Raw genomic sequence first — 18305 nt, 5'->3', positions numbered from 1 at the left:
GTAGGAACAAAGTTGAATTCTTAATTACAGTACATACAAAATATTTCACAGAAATTGCCCGTTAGAATGCGTAGGCATACATACTTGTGCAGCATGATACATGCCTGCCAGCTACACGACTAATCATTCTGCAAGCTTACGAATGTGCGAACGGATAAGGATTCTCCAGATTATCTGTTTCCACAACGCGGCGTAGGTTGCAAGCCGTTTATATTTGCAGCCGCACTTAATTTTATGAATTCCCTATTTTTCTAATAAGCTTTATTATTAGCGATTTGCCTTGCTAAATTTTGGTGCATATTAAACGAAGCAAATGAGAACAGGACGTCCAATTGGCTCACCTTTTCTTGTTATTTCGGGGCAACGAAGAGGGTAAATGCGAAATCTAGATAAATAATCAAAACACCGGGAATTGAAAGGCAAAAATATAAAAGAACACAACACCGCGCAAGCGGTGCCGAACAGCATTTGAAACAATCCAAAGCTGCACAGCCGCTCACTACAGTTCGAGCGCATCCCGTGCGCTACAGCAAAAAGCACGACAAGCCGTCTCCTAAGTTTCTCCTTGCGGCTGCTTTAAGCGCCTGCCGCGGGCGCCAGCAGCGGTCGCCGCTTTTTCGACCGTCGACGCAGTCTTGCCTTCGACTTCGGGCGAAGTCACGCCTTTGACGTCATCCTCCTCACGGGCGTCGGCGCGGGAATGGTGGGCGCGAGAGGACTGGCGCGACACTTGCGGCGACGCACGCGGGGTTCGTTTTCCCGCCGTCAGCACCGCTCGTTTCGAATGTCCGGGGGATACATGCCCGGAGGCTGCTTGTCCGGAGGCAGCATCCTTGCTCGTCTCCCGTTCATTCTCCTTTTGCCCCTCCTCTTTTTCCGGTTGCGTGGTTGAGGATTCTTTAAATTCGTGGGCCTTCTGGGGCTTCTCGGGTCTGTCCTTCTGGCCTTCGAGCAGGATCGCCTCGAGGGACACCGAGTCGGTGTCTGGAAGGAGGAAGAAGGCACCGACGCCGTTTACAAGAGTGGCGCAGGCTGCGAAGAACGCCAGAAGCGCCAGCGAGTTGGCCGAGAAGCTGAACGTCGAGACTAGGCTCAAGACGGCCAGTGCCGATGCCCAGTGGAAGACGCAGGCGGTGCCGAAGTCGCAGCCCCCGCCTCGCAAAGGGGACAGTTCGACGGCCAGCACCCAGGTGGCGGGACCAACACCGATCGAGTATCCGACGCAGAAGGCGACCTGCGAACACAGACCGGGACATGCGCACTTCTGGAGTCTGAACGCTGGAACAAATCTGCCCAGAACCCAAGTCGGGGCCGATCGCTTCGAAACAAATCCTTGCCTACTGATCCGAAGGTCACGAGTTCTATCCCGGCCGCGGCGTTCACTTTCGATGGAGGCAAAATGCTAGATGCCCGTGTAATGTGCGATCTTGTTGCACGTTAATGAATACCAGATGGTCAAAATTCCGGAGCCCCTCGCTAAGGCATCTCTCATATCATATCGTGGCTTTGGGACACAAAACCCCAACAATTATGATTATTATCGCTTTCCTTGGGTGTCAATGTGTGCGTTCGCGGTTACTGTGTTTGTTGAGACTTTGTATCACCTGTGGCACATACCCGCATAACATGAACTCTGGTATGCGGATATGTGCCACACGTGACTGAGAGAACTGGTTTCATGATGTACGAGACAGGTATTTCGCGTTATTCATGTCATGACCAGTGAATCGTGTTCGTCATACACTGATCCCCTGCTATGCCAATTTTGGTATATTACAAGCTAGGGAGACGACCAGGAGAGCGCCCAGACCTAGGCGGCTAGATAGATACGTAGATAGAAAAGCCCGAAGTGCCTGAGGTTCGCTAAGAAATGCTTCGCATCTAAAGCTATACAATATACTAGCAAAGTAATTGCATATTTGAAATCAGCGCACAGATATACATAAGGTCGCAAAGTTTCATCGAAATCGAACAAGAAATAAAGAACAATTTTTAAGAGCAGTGTCCCCCCTTAAGTCATTATATGGGGCAGACATTCGCCCCCTCTCCTTCTTAGGTGACAAGGCGGGGCGCCCCCCCCCCCCCCCCCGTACGAACGCCTATGATGAGAGGTGCGAACACTCGGTTCTGGAGCTTGGACATCCGTGTCATGACTAACCTAGCTAAAACCTAACAACCTAGAAGGAATCGGATTAGACTGCGGAATCGTCCAGTTTCGCTGTTTCAAGCCTTGCGTGACTTAGTGCAAGCTCTGCCAATTTTTGCCTAGCGTCGCTAACTGTGAAGACCAGAAATTTCCACCGTGCTTTACACAAAGAAAGTAAGTAGTTCCAAGGCTATGTATAAGAAACTGCCGCTTCATGTTATGTGATCGTAGATCACATAACATGAAGCGGAAGTTTGTCATGCATGGCCACGGAAGGGGAGAATGCTGTGAATGGGTGACCATGCTGGTGATCGAAATGGGAACCTCTACCATTGCCGATGAACGCCTTGACTTTAGTAAAGTTTCATGTGCAACACTGAGGGAAGAGTTGATGCAGAGGTCGTTCGGGTTTGCAATACTTTTATTTTTTTGCCCGCATAATATTCGTAAGAAAATATTTCACCCAATCACGATGCGGACCGTATCATTAGTGACGCTAGCTGACCTAATGGAAAACACACTTGCAAAAGACAAGTTTTGTGAATTGGTCCCCAGACACTTAAGTTGAGGATGAGGGTCGCTTCCGGAACTCTTTAAGTGCGAAGCACTTAAAGAGTTCCGGAAGCGACCCTTCCGGAAGCACCCGTCGCGCCCTTTCGCGGCAAGCTGGCGCTTGCCGCAAGAGGGCGCGACGGGTAAAGATTTAATACAATGATACGTTGTGCCTCAATCATATGTTGCCGTCAGCATACACTCATAGAACTGAATCTCATCTAAATGATGATTGTACGGTGGCTCAGCGTTCACTTTTGTTTTTGTTTTTTTCAAACGAATGAGTCACTCAGTAGGTATCTTTACGATATGGCTGTTATGATCATTTTCCCACCCGCTACAGCAGGCTCGCCGAGGAGCGCGCGGGAAAATCCACTGGATATGTCTCAAATGTTGCACTTTCAAGTGCTGCGTACTTTGCACGTTTCGGCGAGGTGATGTCCCAGCTCGCTGTCTACGTCTCCGTGTGCGTTTCCAAAGGCGAAGTAGACGCCTGCCAGAGCCATCATACTGCACGCGCAAATGGTCACTGACACCGCCAAGGGCTTCACGCGGCCGAAAATGTCCAGCATCTGAGAGGCCAATCCCGTACACACCAGCTGCATTGCGAAGAACTAGACATAAATTGTCTGGAAAAGAGGCATTAGCAGTAATTGGAAGAAAACGCCCTCGCGGTACATATTCTGCGTCACGTAAACGGTGCTGTTGTCGCAGCTTTCAATTAAATGTGGCCGCATGAAAATTCCATAGTGCGCGATCCCTTAACGACACCATGACTGGTATCTGGGGGCATTTGCACGCGTAGCGCCATTTCTCGCCGGTGACTGGCTTAACTGAATGGGAGATAGGCGAAAAAAAAAACAACATATCTGACGAAGAAAGCTAGGTATCAAAGACGACTCCTGGTTCTATACAGCAGAGACTTATTTGAACTTTCTGTGCAAATTACACTGTCGCACTACAATCTGCGTCGCTTCTCACAGTGTTTAATAGTTTTTCATGGGCGGTGTTCAATTTTCCTGGGAAGCCACACATTTTGTAGTGCGATACTACAATTTTACTAAAATGTTCCAGTAGCCCTCTGCTGTGTAGAACCCGGAGTCGTTTTAGGAGCGAAGCTCCTTATAGCATCAGCTGGTCGGTCGTCGATCCATCCGGCCTACCCCCGCCGTCGCGTTTCCCGTATCATTCAATAGATGGCGCTGTCCCATAGAGATGCATGCAAACTGCAGTTGGGTGACGATATTGCCACGCCCACTTCTTGTCTTGTTTTGATTTATTCGGGTTTGACCGGCAGGGACGGTTATCAACGCTCGACGCTGTCCGCGAAGCAGTGTTCGAGAAACTTCGCGATTGTAGTAGATCGTTTTGTTAAGATTGCGCCCCGCACGCGAATGTTCCAGCTTTGTCCAGAGATATCGCCGCCACCAGTGATATTGCTGGAAAGTTCGACAACGCCTGTATAAAAGCCGACGCGCTTGACCTCTTGTCAGTTAATCGACGGTCGACGCTCTGTCCGCCGCTATCAGCGTACTGCTGTAGTTTGACTTTCAGTTTCTCGGCCACAAGTTCGGCCAAATAAAGAGTTTCATCTCCGACGTGTTCACTGCTGCCTTCGTCGACGTCACGACCCCGTGACAATATACATGGCGCTGTCCCATAGAGATGTATGCAATATGTGTGCAAAAAAAAAAGAAAAAAAAAGGAAAAAACGCCAGGCCTGCGCTGAAACCGCAGCACAGTCACAGCGAAAGCTGGAAGAGCGGCGTTTCTAGAGCCCGTTGTAAGCTCTCTTGGGGCTACAATACAAGTACACTAGAAAGGTACCCACTACGCCTGAAATCACAATTTTTTTGAAGTTGGGAAGCACCTACTAAGCCATTATTCCTCATTCTGCGGAGAATCGAGGCACCAGCTACACGTCTGTAAGGCATTATGTGCACTTTGTTCACGCGACGACTGATGACGATGAAGAATTATGGCTCAGCCCTTTGTAATGGGTTGGAAGCTTTAAACGGCCCTCAAGTTATGCAATTTGCATTAGGTGACGCCCGGTCGCTATTTGCCTCTCCCATCATGCTGCATAACATACGTTGACGTGGGAGAGAGACGGGGGGGGGGCGAAGAACTTTACTGAGACCCCGAGGAAATGGATCATGCGCTTATGGGCTTCGTTGGCAATCAATGCAAGTGCACTTGCGAGGAACCCACTACGCTATAAATCATTGTAATTTTACTGAGACCCCGAGGAAATGGATCATGCGCTTATGGGCTTCCTTGGAAACCAATACAAGTGCACTTGCGAGGTACCCCCTACGCTATAAATCATTGTAATTTTTGAGAAGTAGGGCAGCAGGCACTGTGCCATTTTTCGTCATTCTACGGAGAGCCGTGGTACCTGCTAAACGCATGTAAGGCATTATGCGCACTTTGTTGATGCTGTGTCTGATGGCGACGAAGAATTATGGCAGAGCCCTTTGTAATGGGTTGGAAGCATTCAACAACCTACTCGTTGCGCAATTCGGATTGTGTGATGCCTGGTTACAGAATCCGCGTTGTGCGACGCTTGGTGCTTATTTTACTCTTCTACCACGCTATATTGCATATGCTAATGTGGTTCCTTCCCGACATGAAGCCTGTGTAGGACCTTTTTCAAAGCAGTTTCAAGCACCGGCATGGCTCAGAGGTTGAATGCTGGGCTCCCACGCAGAGGGCCCAGGTTCGAACCTCGTTCCATCCTGGAATTTTTTTCTTATTTCGTTTTTTTCTTATTTCGAGCGATACTGGTTACGGACACCGGCGGCGGCAGCGGCGGACAACTACGGCGCCAAAAACGGCCGGTGAAATGATCTCATAACAGCTTTCGCTGTAAAAAAGCAGAGGCACCCTGCACGCTAGATGGCGTGCAGTAATCAAATCGGCACATCGCTTTGATTACTGCTGGGCGAAACCACTGAACATTTCACGGTGTAACCATGATTGCTTCAGGAGCCTCGCCCAAGCTCTTCATCATTCACCCGTGGATATGCTGTAATTTTTACAGCGAAAGCTGTTATGAGATCATTTCAACGGCCGTTTTTGGTGGCGTAGTTGTCCGCCGCCGCCGCCGCCGCCGCCGCTGCCGCCGCCGGTGTCCGTAACCACTATCGCTCGAAATAAGAAAAAAAACGAAATAAGAAAAAATTTCCAGGATGGAACGGGGTTCGAACCTGGGCCCTCTGCGTGGGAGCCCAGTGTTGTACCTCGGAGCCATGCCGGTGCTTGGAACTGCCTTGCAAAAAGGCGCTATACAGGCTTCATGTCCAGAAGGAACCACATTAACATATGTAATTTAGTGTGGTAGAAGATTGAAATAACAACCACGCACCACACAACGCGAATTCTGTAACCAGGCGTCACACAATGCGAATTGCGCAACGAGTGGGCTGTTGGATGCATCCAACCCACTACAAGGGGCTCTGCAATAATTCTTCATTGTCATCAGGCACAACACCAACAAAGTTCGCATAATGCCTTACATGTTTTTAGCGGGTACCACGGCTCTCCGTTGAATGACGAAAAATGGCATAGTGGCTGCTTCCCTACTTCAGAGATATTATGATTTGTAGCATAGTGGGTTCCTCGCAAGTGCACTTGCATTGGTTGCCAAGGAAGCCCATGAGCCGATTATCCATATCCTCAGGGTCTCAATAAAGTTTTTTCCCCTCTGTCTGTCTCTCTTTCTCACGTCAATGTATGTTATATTGCATGGTGGGAGCGACCGGGCGTCACACAATGCGAATTACGTAACTGGTGAGCCGTTTAAAGCTTCCAACCCATTATAAAGGGCTGAGCCACAATTCTTCGTCGTCATCAGTGGTCACGTAAACAAAGTGCACATAATGCCTTACATGTGTGTAGCTGGAACCTCGCTTCTGCGCACAATGACGAATAATGGCGTTGTAGGTGCTTCCCAATTTCACAAATATTGTGATTTATGGCGTAGTGGGTACATTGCTAGTGTGCTTGTATTAGTAGCCCCAAGAGAGTTTACAACGGGCTCTAGAAATGCCGCTCTTCCAGCTTTCGCTGTGACTGTGCTGCGCTTTCCGCGCAGGCCTGGCATTTTTTTGGTAACTGTATTTTTTTTTTCAAGAGATATTATTTTTTTCGCGTATTTCCCATTCAGTTATGGCAGGACGCTGTTGCTGCGGCCGAGAGATGGCGCTACGTTCAGATGTCTTCATATCCTGGAAATAGATTGTATGGTTAGGGCACTTATTTATAAATAATTGTTTCATTTTACCATTAAGAATAAAGGTTATGGTAGATACCAGGCAAGAGGACTATCCTCTTCGCTGATGTATCTTCAGACCTTGTGGTGGTCCTGCTCACTACACTTGACGTGCCGCCGGTGGCCGAAATAGAAAATAAATATGTCTTTTTCTAATCCCATGCGAAATCAACGCTCTGCCAGAAGTGGACCGTCAGTTGAAACGCCCGGAGCTGATGGAAATGCTCCTTTTAGGCGTTCACTTCGCAATAAAAAAAATTATAGTGTCGTCTAAGAATTTTCCTTACACTTCGAAAATTTTTGCTGAGGGTTAGACATAGACTCGTGTGTTTCGGGGCGCGCTGGTGCGTTTACGTTGAGAATAGGTCGTCGCGGTTCAGTTTTTTTTTTTTTTGGTTTTCGCACAGCGTTGCCTATTACTCGTGGCGGGTATTTTTTTTTGTCGAGCATGATACTTAGTGTTTGTGTGTTTATGTCGAGATCCACCTGCTTTGAACAAGGTATTTTAAAACGGAGAGTTTGGCTGTAATGAATGCTATCTTTACAATGGCGCGTGTGGTCGCTTTGATAATGAAGACATAGTTGCCGATCTGTTGGTTTGCGGGATATTGTGGTGGAGAGTTTATTGTGTATAACCACAGTCATGTGCAGAAAGCCTACGACTGCCTGAGCAATATTGTCTGTTAGTTATCGTTAATATTGTGTCTAAAAAAGAAAAAAAAGAAACGAGCTGTTAACAGTCATCTGCTTTCCTTCATAGCTAGGATCTGCTTTCCTTCATAGCGAGGGTCTAGTTCTGGCAGACTTGATACCTTCAGGTAGTAGGTGAGGGATTATTGGTCAGCTGCCAGCTCGTAAAAAGATCACGTACTACGTGACGCTAACAGGCAGGAGAAGAGTGTTCCACACTCGCCGCCATGGCTGCGATCGGCGCTGACTAACACTCCTAAGTTTAAATGCACATATATACCCCATAAAGTGGACGGTAGGATGAACGCCGCCGTAGTTCAGTGGTAGGACATCAGACGTGTTATTCGAAGGTCGCAGGTTCGGTCCCTGCCGGCGGCAAGTTAACTTTTCGTTCACTGTACTTTCTTCACATTTATATCCTAATTACTACAAATAACATCCCTCATACTTTTCTTGGGCGTTATTGTATTTTAGTTCTCATGAATATTGTGTCTAACAAAGAAAAAGAACGAGCCCTTAAAAGCAATCATCTTTACTTCATTGACTACATGTGTGTAAGTCGTACGTTAGGGCATACCGAGTTGTAGATACCGATAAATTTTAGCAGTTCTTCTTCGCTCTAAGTCTACATAAGAAATATGGCATCTATGTACCATCTAGAGGAGTCGTTTTATAGGGTGTCGGGTGAGAAATTCTGTTTCTAATTCTCCCATAAAGATATTGGCGTAATGTGGTGCTACCTTGGTGCCCACAGAAGTTTCATTTAAATAACAAAAACGTGGTATGATATTTTAATAAAAAAGAAAATCTGGCAGATATCACGCAGTGTGGGAATTGATGGAGTGCGAAGCAGCCAGCAAAGAGCTGCACACATCGTCTTGTTTGTCTTTGAGGCAAATTGAGTCATTCATATTGCCACCTGGATGATGAACTGCGGCGAGCACGAGCCCGCATCGAGCAAAAGCAAACGAAGGAGTCGTTTGGGACAGCGCGCGCTCTCGCTCAGTCTTTGTTGGTTTTGGCGCGGCCATATTGTTAGACCTGCGTCAGTCTTTCTGCCAGCGTGGTATTTCTTGCCCGGGGACCTCCTTTTCGCAAGTGACAATATCATTGCATCTAGTTCACTATATATCGCATGTTTGTAATTCATGCAGGCATGTACATACAATATGGTGTATACCATGCCACTGAAACGTATATTCTGGTATATACAATGCATGACCTGTCACGGATGTTCGTCACGCACTCCTGTCATGCCATACCAATTTGGCTAACAAACGGCCGGAAGCGCACCAAGACAGTGTCGTGTAAATCTTGAAGTACACGATATGCACGTTATAATTAATATGTTAGGACCTGTCATTTACTTCCGCCATACAGTCATGTTATGGTATACCAATTTTGGCATTCGTCCCATTAACCAAACGACCAAGAGAGAACAATGTCGCAGATAGATAGATAGATAGATAGATAGATAGATAGATAGATAGATAGATAGATAGATAGATAGATAGATAGATAGATAGATAGATAGATAGATAGATAGATAGATAGATAGATAGATAGATAGATAGATAGATAGATACGCTTAATGTCGCAAAAGGTCGCTAAGAAATTCTTCGCATTTAAATCTAAATTGTGGACTTTTGCGTATCAGAAACACAATATGATTATGAGCTACACCATACGTCGATGAAAACTGCGGATTGTATATTTACCACGGCGGGTAATGATATTTTTTCTGGCAAACACTCTTCCCCTAATAGTGCAAGCTAGGGCAATGTAAGCTCGGCTTATCAGAGGTACCAGTGTTTCCAGACTCGCACCTGTACAATCGCGAGTATGATGTAGAAGTGACGTGATGTCAACGACGACGTAGTATGCATGGGTCCGGTGGCGTAGGTCAGGATCATGTTGACCCCGGAGAACTGCTGCAACACTATCACCATCACGGCGAGCATGTAGTGTCGGAGGGGAGTCGGTGTCTTCACATAGATCACTTCGATCTCCTGCGGTGCAAAGCGAAGAGTTATTAAAGGAAGCTAACAACAGACATGGGACTGAAGGAACGAGCTAAACAAGGATGTAGATCGGTGCTGATGGGCTCGAGCTTCTGAGGAGGCGAATTGCGCACATCTGGCGGTGAAACTTTGTAGCACTCGAGAACAACTGACTGAGAAGAAGAATTTGCCAGAGCGGGAACACAGTGACTAGTATGTGTTTTTGAATAGATAGACCAGCGAAACGGAGCCGAACAAAGGCACAAAAGAAAGAGAGTGACAGCTGCGCATGCGAAAGTGGGTTTATAAATTGTGGGAGCGACTTGGACACGGCACCAGCAGAGTCGATAGTCGAAGCTGAACTGTTTTAAGCGTGAGATGCTTTTAGCTCCCGTTGCCGGCGACCTTTAAAATTGACATTGAACCAAAAGAGAACGCCGTTATCGGACATCCTAACGAGACTGAAACGAGATCAGGGAAACCAGCGAAACGTTTAAAGAAATGCGGTCTTTGGCAGACCTTTGTACACAACCGCATCACATACGCTAGTTACCAATTACAAAAAAAATATTGCATCTTGGTTCTTAGTGTCTGTGCTCTCTGTCGCCGCAGCTATAACTTCTAGCAGGCTGAAGTTTTATTTGCCACTTACAATAGCGTCTTTCCAAAGGAAGATAAAGGGCACCATTCACTCGCTCTTTTAAACTGCCGCTCCACGCTTGTGCCCTTTCAAACGGCGCGCCGCCGAAACTATACTCGGCAACAACTTATCTTGACAGTGGAGTGAAAGCTACGGAGGCGGGGTTTCCGCACATTCGTGTTGCTCCGCAAGTAGTACGGCAGCTTGCGGCTGTTTTCGATCTCGCTCGCTCGCGTCGTTCACGCGTTTAGAAAAACATATACACGAAAAATGTGAATGGGGTGACGTTTCGATAGTTTAGTGTAAATTTTCGTGTCATATAACGAGTATATTTTTCTTGGAAAACTAAACAGTGCGTTTGCGGCCGCACACTGACCCACTACGTCATGGACGCCACGTTTACTTTGGAAAACGGGCGTGCTGAAAAGGTGGTGCTGTCTAAGAAATGGAAATAAAATAACGCATTCTTGCAAAGTGAACAATAACGGTATTTTACGTACGACTTCCCGCAACTGTTTGAGTCCCATAATAAATAAAGCAGCATTTATTTCAGCAACACAAATGAGAAAATTATCAGTAAGCATCAGTACTATTTTTTGGCGCGGTTGCAGGCATGCACTTTGGTTCTGTAGCTTCCACCGTGCTGTCAGGAAAAGTTGTCGCCGAGTATAGTTGTGGTGGCAATGGTTTCGCGGCGAAGATTGTCGCATCCTTCGAGAGATGGCGCCACACTGCGTGGTGCGCTTCACGCAGCGTGACGCCAAAGATTGAGGCTAGTATCACCTCTAAACAATCTGCTTTGACGGTGGCCATATCACGCTTGCATCTACTCTCGATTGCGGTAGAAGCAGACATTTTTTATTTTATCTGCACAGAGAGGTTTAGGCCGCGTAACATAGCTGGCACTCACAGTCGGTCAAGTGTTATGACGACACATACATTGCAGGGGAACATGAAGCGACGGTAGTGTTGTGCGCATATGTAACACTACTGTGACAAAATTTTGCGTTCCTCATCACGAGCACATTCAACGCTCAGGTATACACAAGAAGTTCCTTGCTTGTCAACCGCATGAAAAGTGCATTAAGGTATGATCTGTGACACCTTGCAACTCCTGGAACTTCTATCTCTTCGATTGAATTTTCAACATATATTTGCTCAATAATGTTCTGCGGTGCTATTTCTGCGCGCTTAAGAGTTTGGTCAACGATTTCCGCATGGTATATTCTCTCTCAATTTCGGATGCTTGAACGTTTATGGTATATATGAACTTGTCGCGCGATGCATCTAGCGGCCAGTTTGTAGCGTAGCCAATCACAAAAACTATTTACTTGCGCTAATAGTAAAGTAAGGAATTTCTTTCTATTTGTCTCTCGGCTACCTGCACACAGTATCCGTTCAAGAACATCAAGCTTTTAAAAAAGGCACAACAGCGTGGAACATGAGCGTGGGATTTTTAATTTAGTGAGTACTGCTATTCGTATCAACGAATGTCGCATTAAGATAAATTGTGTGTGGAAAGCGTTAGACATCAGAAGGATAGATTAAAAATGCAACATTACAATGTTTCAGTGATACACGGCACTGGGTGAGTGCTTTTTCTTGACTTACTGTTCAGTAAAATGTGATAACAATAACGTGATAATAATGTCACTAGATTCTCTTATCTGGATAAGGACATCTTATCCTTTTGCGGGCGACTGCATCTAAGTCGGTATACTTTCTGCAACGCATGCGGAAAGCACCGACTTTGCGCGGCGTGAGCGCCAGACAGGGGTGTATGCGTGAGCAGGCCTCTGGTGAATGATGTCACCATGGGCTCGAGACAATGTAGGGGGAGGGAGAAGGGGTTCGACCTACTTCCACTCTTCGTATGTGGCACGTGCACATGGTCCTTCGGGGTTCATTATAGTCGTTATGGTTTTCCAAGACTTATTCGGCTTTATGCAAGCACGTTTCACTTGGCAATCGTCGACTCTACCGCCACTCTGTCTTACAGTCCCTAAAGCCCTCAATGCATACCCGAGTTATGCAGGAAGTCTAGCGATCTCATCTATGGCATGGACGTTTCCATTCATACGCGTTCAAAGAGAAGCACATGCTGAAGAATACATTGCGGATTGAAGCGTTAACTGACACTGAACGGTTGAAATTTTTTTCAATTCTGTCGTCACTCCAGTGCTTGCAGTGGTGCTAGCCGTAAAATGTTGAACACAGAGTTTCAGCAAGAGGCACCGATAAATTCACACTAAAAGCCACCCTTACCTCCAGCTCCCCATCTGCCTGCGAAGTGATGAAGCGTATCTGCCTCAATGCTATCTGGGCCGCGTCGTGCTTGCCTTGTTCCATCAACCAGCGGGGTGACTCGACCGCTCGCATGATGAGCACCACCGACAAGGCCGATGGCACCGCGCACCACAGGGCTATCCGCGACCAGTCCGTGAAGAGTCCCACCACGTACGTGTAAAGCATGCCCGCGGCGATGCAGGTCTGTATTGTTCCGCACTGTGATTGAATGAATTCCGCAAATGACCGAAATAACACATAAATAACAGGCACACATGTATATCGTATTTACTCGCGCAGTGATCGCACTCGCACATCGTTCCCACCGCACATCGTACCATAGGTAGGGTCCCTAGAATATTGGCTAGTCTGCCGTCCGCGGAGGAGAGCGAGCACGCTTACCGAATGATGCGGGTGGTGGCGCTTCGAGCAGTCCTCATGCTGGGGAGCGGCGCTCCGCCGACCAGCTGCGTGTCGACGAAGCGCGGGCGCACGTTCAGCATAGTTCAGCTAGACCATTTCTTGCAATATTTTTTTTTGCTGCAGCGTAATTGTGCCCATGGCAAATACTAACCGGTTCGATTAACAAGTTCTCACGTGCTTTCGTGCGCAAAGGCTTGCTTTGCCGAGGCACATGTATCAATGGAATGCATGGTAGTACGTGTGTAGGTTGTTTCGCAGGTGGAACGGCACCAACTGACATTGAAAGAACCAGTTTACTTTTTTTTCCAAATATTTTATTGGCATGAGCATCAAAAAAAAAAAAAACTAAAACAGGGAAACGAAAGTGGTTATGAAAGCAAATAAATATGAAGAGTTGCACAGGTAGGGAAATTATTTACATCTTCTCATTTTCAAATGCTTCAGCTGCTCTTTTTTTGTTGTTCTCTCATTATTAGTGGGCCTTCACAAAAAAGCGCAGCCGTAGAAGAATGTAAAACTTCACTATTTGGCAAGTAATTTGCTGTGCATGCTCTGTGCATGTTAGTGCAGGCAGCTGTAGCCACGTAATTAAATCGGCAAAGTCGAGAATGCTTTGCTCGTGTAGCACACTATTTAATGAGAACTAACAGACAATAATGCCGGGGAAACTATACGGGATGTTATTTGTAGTAATTAGGATATAAATGTGAAGAAAAGTCCCTGCCGGCGGCAAGTTATCTTTTCGTCCACTTTACTTTCTTCACATTTATATCCTAATTACTACAAATAACATCCCGTACACTTTCCATGGCATTATTGTCTGTTAGAATTCTCATTAAATAGTGTGTTTCACACACACACACAAAAACGAGCCCTTAAGATCGAGTCATCTTTGCTCGTGTAGCTTATTTACGCTGAAAAATGTCGTGAAGCTGTTCTCAAGGACGGTTATAATATCTTTAAGAGAGCCCGAAGGGTACATCAAACCTTAATTGTGGAAATTTGGTGTGGATTCAGAAGAATGATCCACAGCACCGCGCTTTTCCACAGACAGCAGCAATGTACACTCATTACAGGAAGTCTTCCTCAGGATCTTTCTTAGTGTGTACCCTGCCACACCATAAATAAGCATTTCATGGCTTTTTGCCGTCACAGAAGACGCGTGGTCCGACGAACTGATATTGCGCAAAGCGCTTGCAGTGCATGTTGAGCATCACCAAACATTCCTCCATCAATCAAATTATCCAGTACAGCAATCTTGCTTTCCGTTTGTACCTCAGGAAAAGAAGTCGGAGCTGTGATAACTTCTGGGGCACAATTTCCTGATTTATGTGGTTTTGCAATGTTATAAAATGCTAGCGAACTATCACTAAAAATTCTGCTGCAGTTGGATTGTCATTCGTTCCCGGCCCCAGATTGATCAGGTGAGGTCCACGTAGTCCAGCAAACACGCCGTTGCAGTTGTGGTCGTAGTGTCACAACGGACAATCCGCAGCACCACAACACAACGAACAAGCAGGCGAGAGCAATGAGCGGGTGACATTCCGAAAGCGCGCAGCGCCCCCTGCGGGGTCATTTAGAAAGCGTCAACCCTTCCCCATACGGCGCGCCATGCGGACGGTAGACTAGCCAGTATTCAAGGGACCATACCATAGGACGTCCTGCCAATCACTGTCATCGGCTTCATGAGTATCGTTATAGTAACACCGCGTTGCAGCCGAGAGGCTTCACATGCCAGTGATAACAATCTGTTTGCCCTATATGTATTTACAGTTTAGTCATAGACTTGTTAATGTGCACACCCAATAATAAACAGTCACCTTCTAAACACGGCTTCAAACCGATAAAGTATGCATTTGGTTGGAATTTAAAGCTTCCCATTTTGCTGGGGTTCAGTTGTGGAACGGTTTGGGAAGTTTCTCGATACCGAGCTGGTCTACGAACCTGTTCAGTAAACTTTATCATCTTCACTCTGCGCAGTCCTACCAACCTAATGTGCTGAGCTAAAACACTCCAATCACCACCGCTCAACGCAGTGTGCATTCTGCTACATTCACATTCCTCGCCTTTTCCAAACATGTATTGCGCCGCAAGTTTTGTCCGCTCATTAAAACTTTACCATTATCGTCCGCTTTGTGGCACATTCTGCTTTGACTAATCAAATTAGTAATAACAATTGTTGGGGTTTTACTGTCCCAAAACCACGATATCATTATGAGCGATGCCGTATCGGAGGGCTTTGGAAATTTTGACCGTCTGGTGTTCTTTAAAATCCTTGACTAATCAGATTCTTCGGTCGTCATACGAATTTTTTTTACTTTCTCGCGGAACTCCTTGCTTGTTTTTGTTTCGTTATTTCTGCCATGTCGCTGCGTTCATTTGCGAACAACTAGCAGTACCTGCTTGCCACGGTCCTTGGCCGTCGCAGTTTCGGCGATGTACGCAGGTGCCACGAGTGAGATGACACCGGTGGAGACGCCAACCATGAACCTTGCTAGGTAGAGGTTCCAAGAGTCGGCGGATGCCTTAGCGATGACTAGCCATGCACACAGGGAGCCCAAGGAACCGATCGCCATAGGCCAACGGCGGCCAAGCCACAACGCCAGGAAACAGCCCCAAAGCACTCCAATCACGGCACCCAGCGGAAGCAGAGAATCGAACCTGGAGTTTCAAAGAGCGCCGCTCCTTGGAAACGCGCATAGTTAGTCAATCATCACACGGCCTACCTAGTAGTAAATTACGGCTGATTTGAAAACGTCAGGTTGGATCTGGCACGGAGGCGATTGATTACAACGTTATTACGAAACGAAGACGAATTATTTCGAATGCGTACAAACGCACTACGGCTTGTACTTGGATACAGAAATCTATTTTTCAGCACGTGATAAGACTATCATTACCATCACCATCATTATCATCATCATTTTCAGCTTATTTATGCCCACTGCAGGACTAAGGTCTGCAGTGAACGCCAATAGGCTGAACATGATGACTTGTAGCCCTACTGCATTTTTGGCCCCATACTGTTGTTTTTATGAAGTATAAAAATTAGATGAGCCTATCTACACACGCAGATAAATATGATAAAGCGGGTGAGTTATGAGGGCGCAATGAAGGCATCTGCAAGGCTGTATACCTAAGCACAATAGCGATGTACAGGGGTGCCAGAGAGCACGTCTCGTCAAGCGCGTCTTCACCACCTTATGTGGGAGTTTGTTTTTATCAATTATATGTACACTCTCGACGGGTTTTTGCCGTCATGTCCCGTATAAAATCCAAACTGATAACAACCCCCTGCACATCGTGTGTTCGACCACAGATAAAAGCGTGCGAGCGGGGGCGACGAACGCGGCTGAAGCAGAGATCAAACGAGCCGGCCCATCTCCGTCGCTCGGAGGGCGCATGCGATACATTGACCCCGCTCGGGAGGCTTGCCGTCGAAGCAGAGAGGAAACGCCCCGCCCGTTTTGAACGAGCATGAAAAGACACGACGGGGAAGCAGAAACTTTCAACTCTGATACTAAGGGCGCGGTCGCGATCGCTGCCGCGCGCGCTATCTCGGCAGCCATGAGCGTGCTGCTCTCAACACGAAGAGACTGGGCGGAAAGAGCATCTCTCCCTGGAGCGGCCGTATTCTCTTAAACCAGCGTTTTGTAGAGTTACGCGAGATCGGATCCAAAACAGTTAGCAGCCAGCGTTACTTCGTATAATATCACAATTTGTTGCTATCGCAATAATTGCTTGACCCTTGCGGTGAAACTGATTTTTTTATGTAAGATGCTGGCACAATGGCGTGTTATAAAGAAATGTGTCGTTTTAACATTCTTAATTATTTCCATTTTTATTCTATTTCGCAATCGTAAGTTCGAATAAACATTAAATAAAGAAAAATAAATAATCTTAGAATAGCTTCAGACGCTACCTTTTGCGGAATACGGAGAGCGAGCGCACAACGCGCCGATGCCGAGGGGTATCTCCAAGCAGGCTTCTAGCGTGAAAGGCAGGATATCACTGTGGACGAATTATCACACATGTACTCTCACAGTGGACTGTCTGTATACCTAAATGGGGCATGCCAGGACGAAGACTCGATTGGGGGATAGCGCGCCCGCAGCATCATTTAATTGTATACACGAATACCTACGATAGAATGGCTACAGCGTAAACACAGATGGGGGAAAAGCCAAGAAGGAACGGCACAGCGCTGCGCTACAGCTGATACTTTATTTAGAAGGAGCAAGAATCCAACGACCACCGATGAACCAGTCAACAACAACGCTATCAAAAGCAACAAAAATAAAACTAAGAATATGGTCATTTTGCACTTTGCCTGTCTGCTTTAAAATAATCATCTTCTAATCATAATCAAAGAGCATCATGGAGGGAGCGCTCACTCAATTCTCTTAATCACGATCAATTTCATAAGCTTCTATCACTTCACAAGTCAGCTTGCTCTTTTCTTTCTTAATCCCCCGACAGTGCGCGAAAAGCGGTTCAGACTTCACGGGCACAACTTCTACAATGTAAAGACGAGTGGCCTGAAACAACAATCGTTTCAGGGAGGTTCTTGTGCTCCCTTAGCCTGTTGGATTGGCGGGTGCGCCGACATTCTGTTAGGCACTGTGCCTTCCAGCAGTAGGATAAGCAGCTCTCGAAGAGCTTTAGTTTCGTTTCTACCCGCCTTCGGAGCAGGGCGGGCGTAGAATTGCAATATTTCGAATTTATGCAGCAGGGTGTGGCAAGGATCGCGTTTCGTAGGGTGGCGAAAATGGCGTAGCGGTATGATCACTGAGATGGAGAACTGCAGGTTGAGTTAAGGCATTGATGATCTAAAACTAGTGTCAAGTTCAGAATAGCCGCGTGTTCTAACGAATCTCATGTAAACGTGATATCCACATTTGGAAAATAGGTTCACTCACTCTAGTGGCTTAATGGGGAATGGTGTTTTCTTCTAAGAGAAGCGCGCATGATCCATTTACGTGTCCGTGGCGGCTGCACATCGATGGCAGCTAAATGCAAAATGACACTGGCTGTATTAGGCATGCGTTAATTATAAATCACGAACACGAGCCGAAATTAGGTAAAATTTGGAAAGCATTAGCCGACATGAGCCAGTGCTAACAGCACCATTAACAGCCAGAGCTTGCCGCGTTAGCACTATGCGAATAAATATTATAGGCTGGGAATACTTTCCACCGTCCACCACTTTTTCAAAATTTAAAAGGAAGGAGCTGGACTGAGATGTGCTATCACACATGTTAAAGTTACCTGTTGCAGCCAACGTGCTGTCCTGCG

The 18305-nt window shown here is 46.7% G+C and overlaps 1 protein-coding gene across 1 annotated transcript; it reads right to left on the bottom strand.

The window, feature by feature from the left end:
* Window positions 1–553: 553 nt before the first annotated feature.
* LOC119391670 (uncharacterized) lies at window positions 554–15586 on the bottom strand. Its single transcript, XM_037659334.1, has 5 exons — window positions 15410–15586; window positions 12567–12806; window positions 9488–9670; window positions 3115–3297; window positions 554–1234 (listed from the first exon to the last, which is right to left on the bottom strand). Exons 1-5 carry the CDS (start codon window positions 15584–15586, stop codon window positions 554–556), a joined length of 1464 nt encoding a protein of 487 aa, XP_037515262.1.
* Window positions 15587–18305: the final 2719 nt, after the last annotated feature.

The sequence above is a fragment of the Rhipicephalus sanguineus genome, chromosome 4 (assembly GCF_013339695.2).
Source record: "Rhipicephalus sanguineus isolate Rsan-2018 chromosome 4, BIME_Rsan_1.4, whole genome shotgun sequence".
Lineage (NCBI taxonomy): Eukaryota > Metazoa > Arthropoda > Arachnida > Ixodida > Ixodidae > Rhipicephalus > Rhipicephalus sanguineus.
Note: the sequence above shows the minus strand (reverse complement) of the source record. Positions and strands in the feature narration are given on the sequence as shown.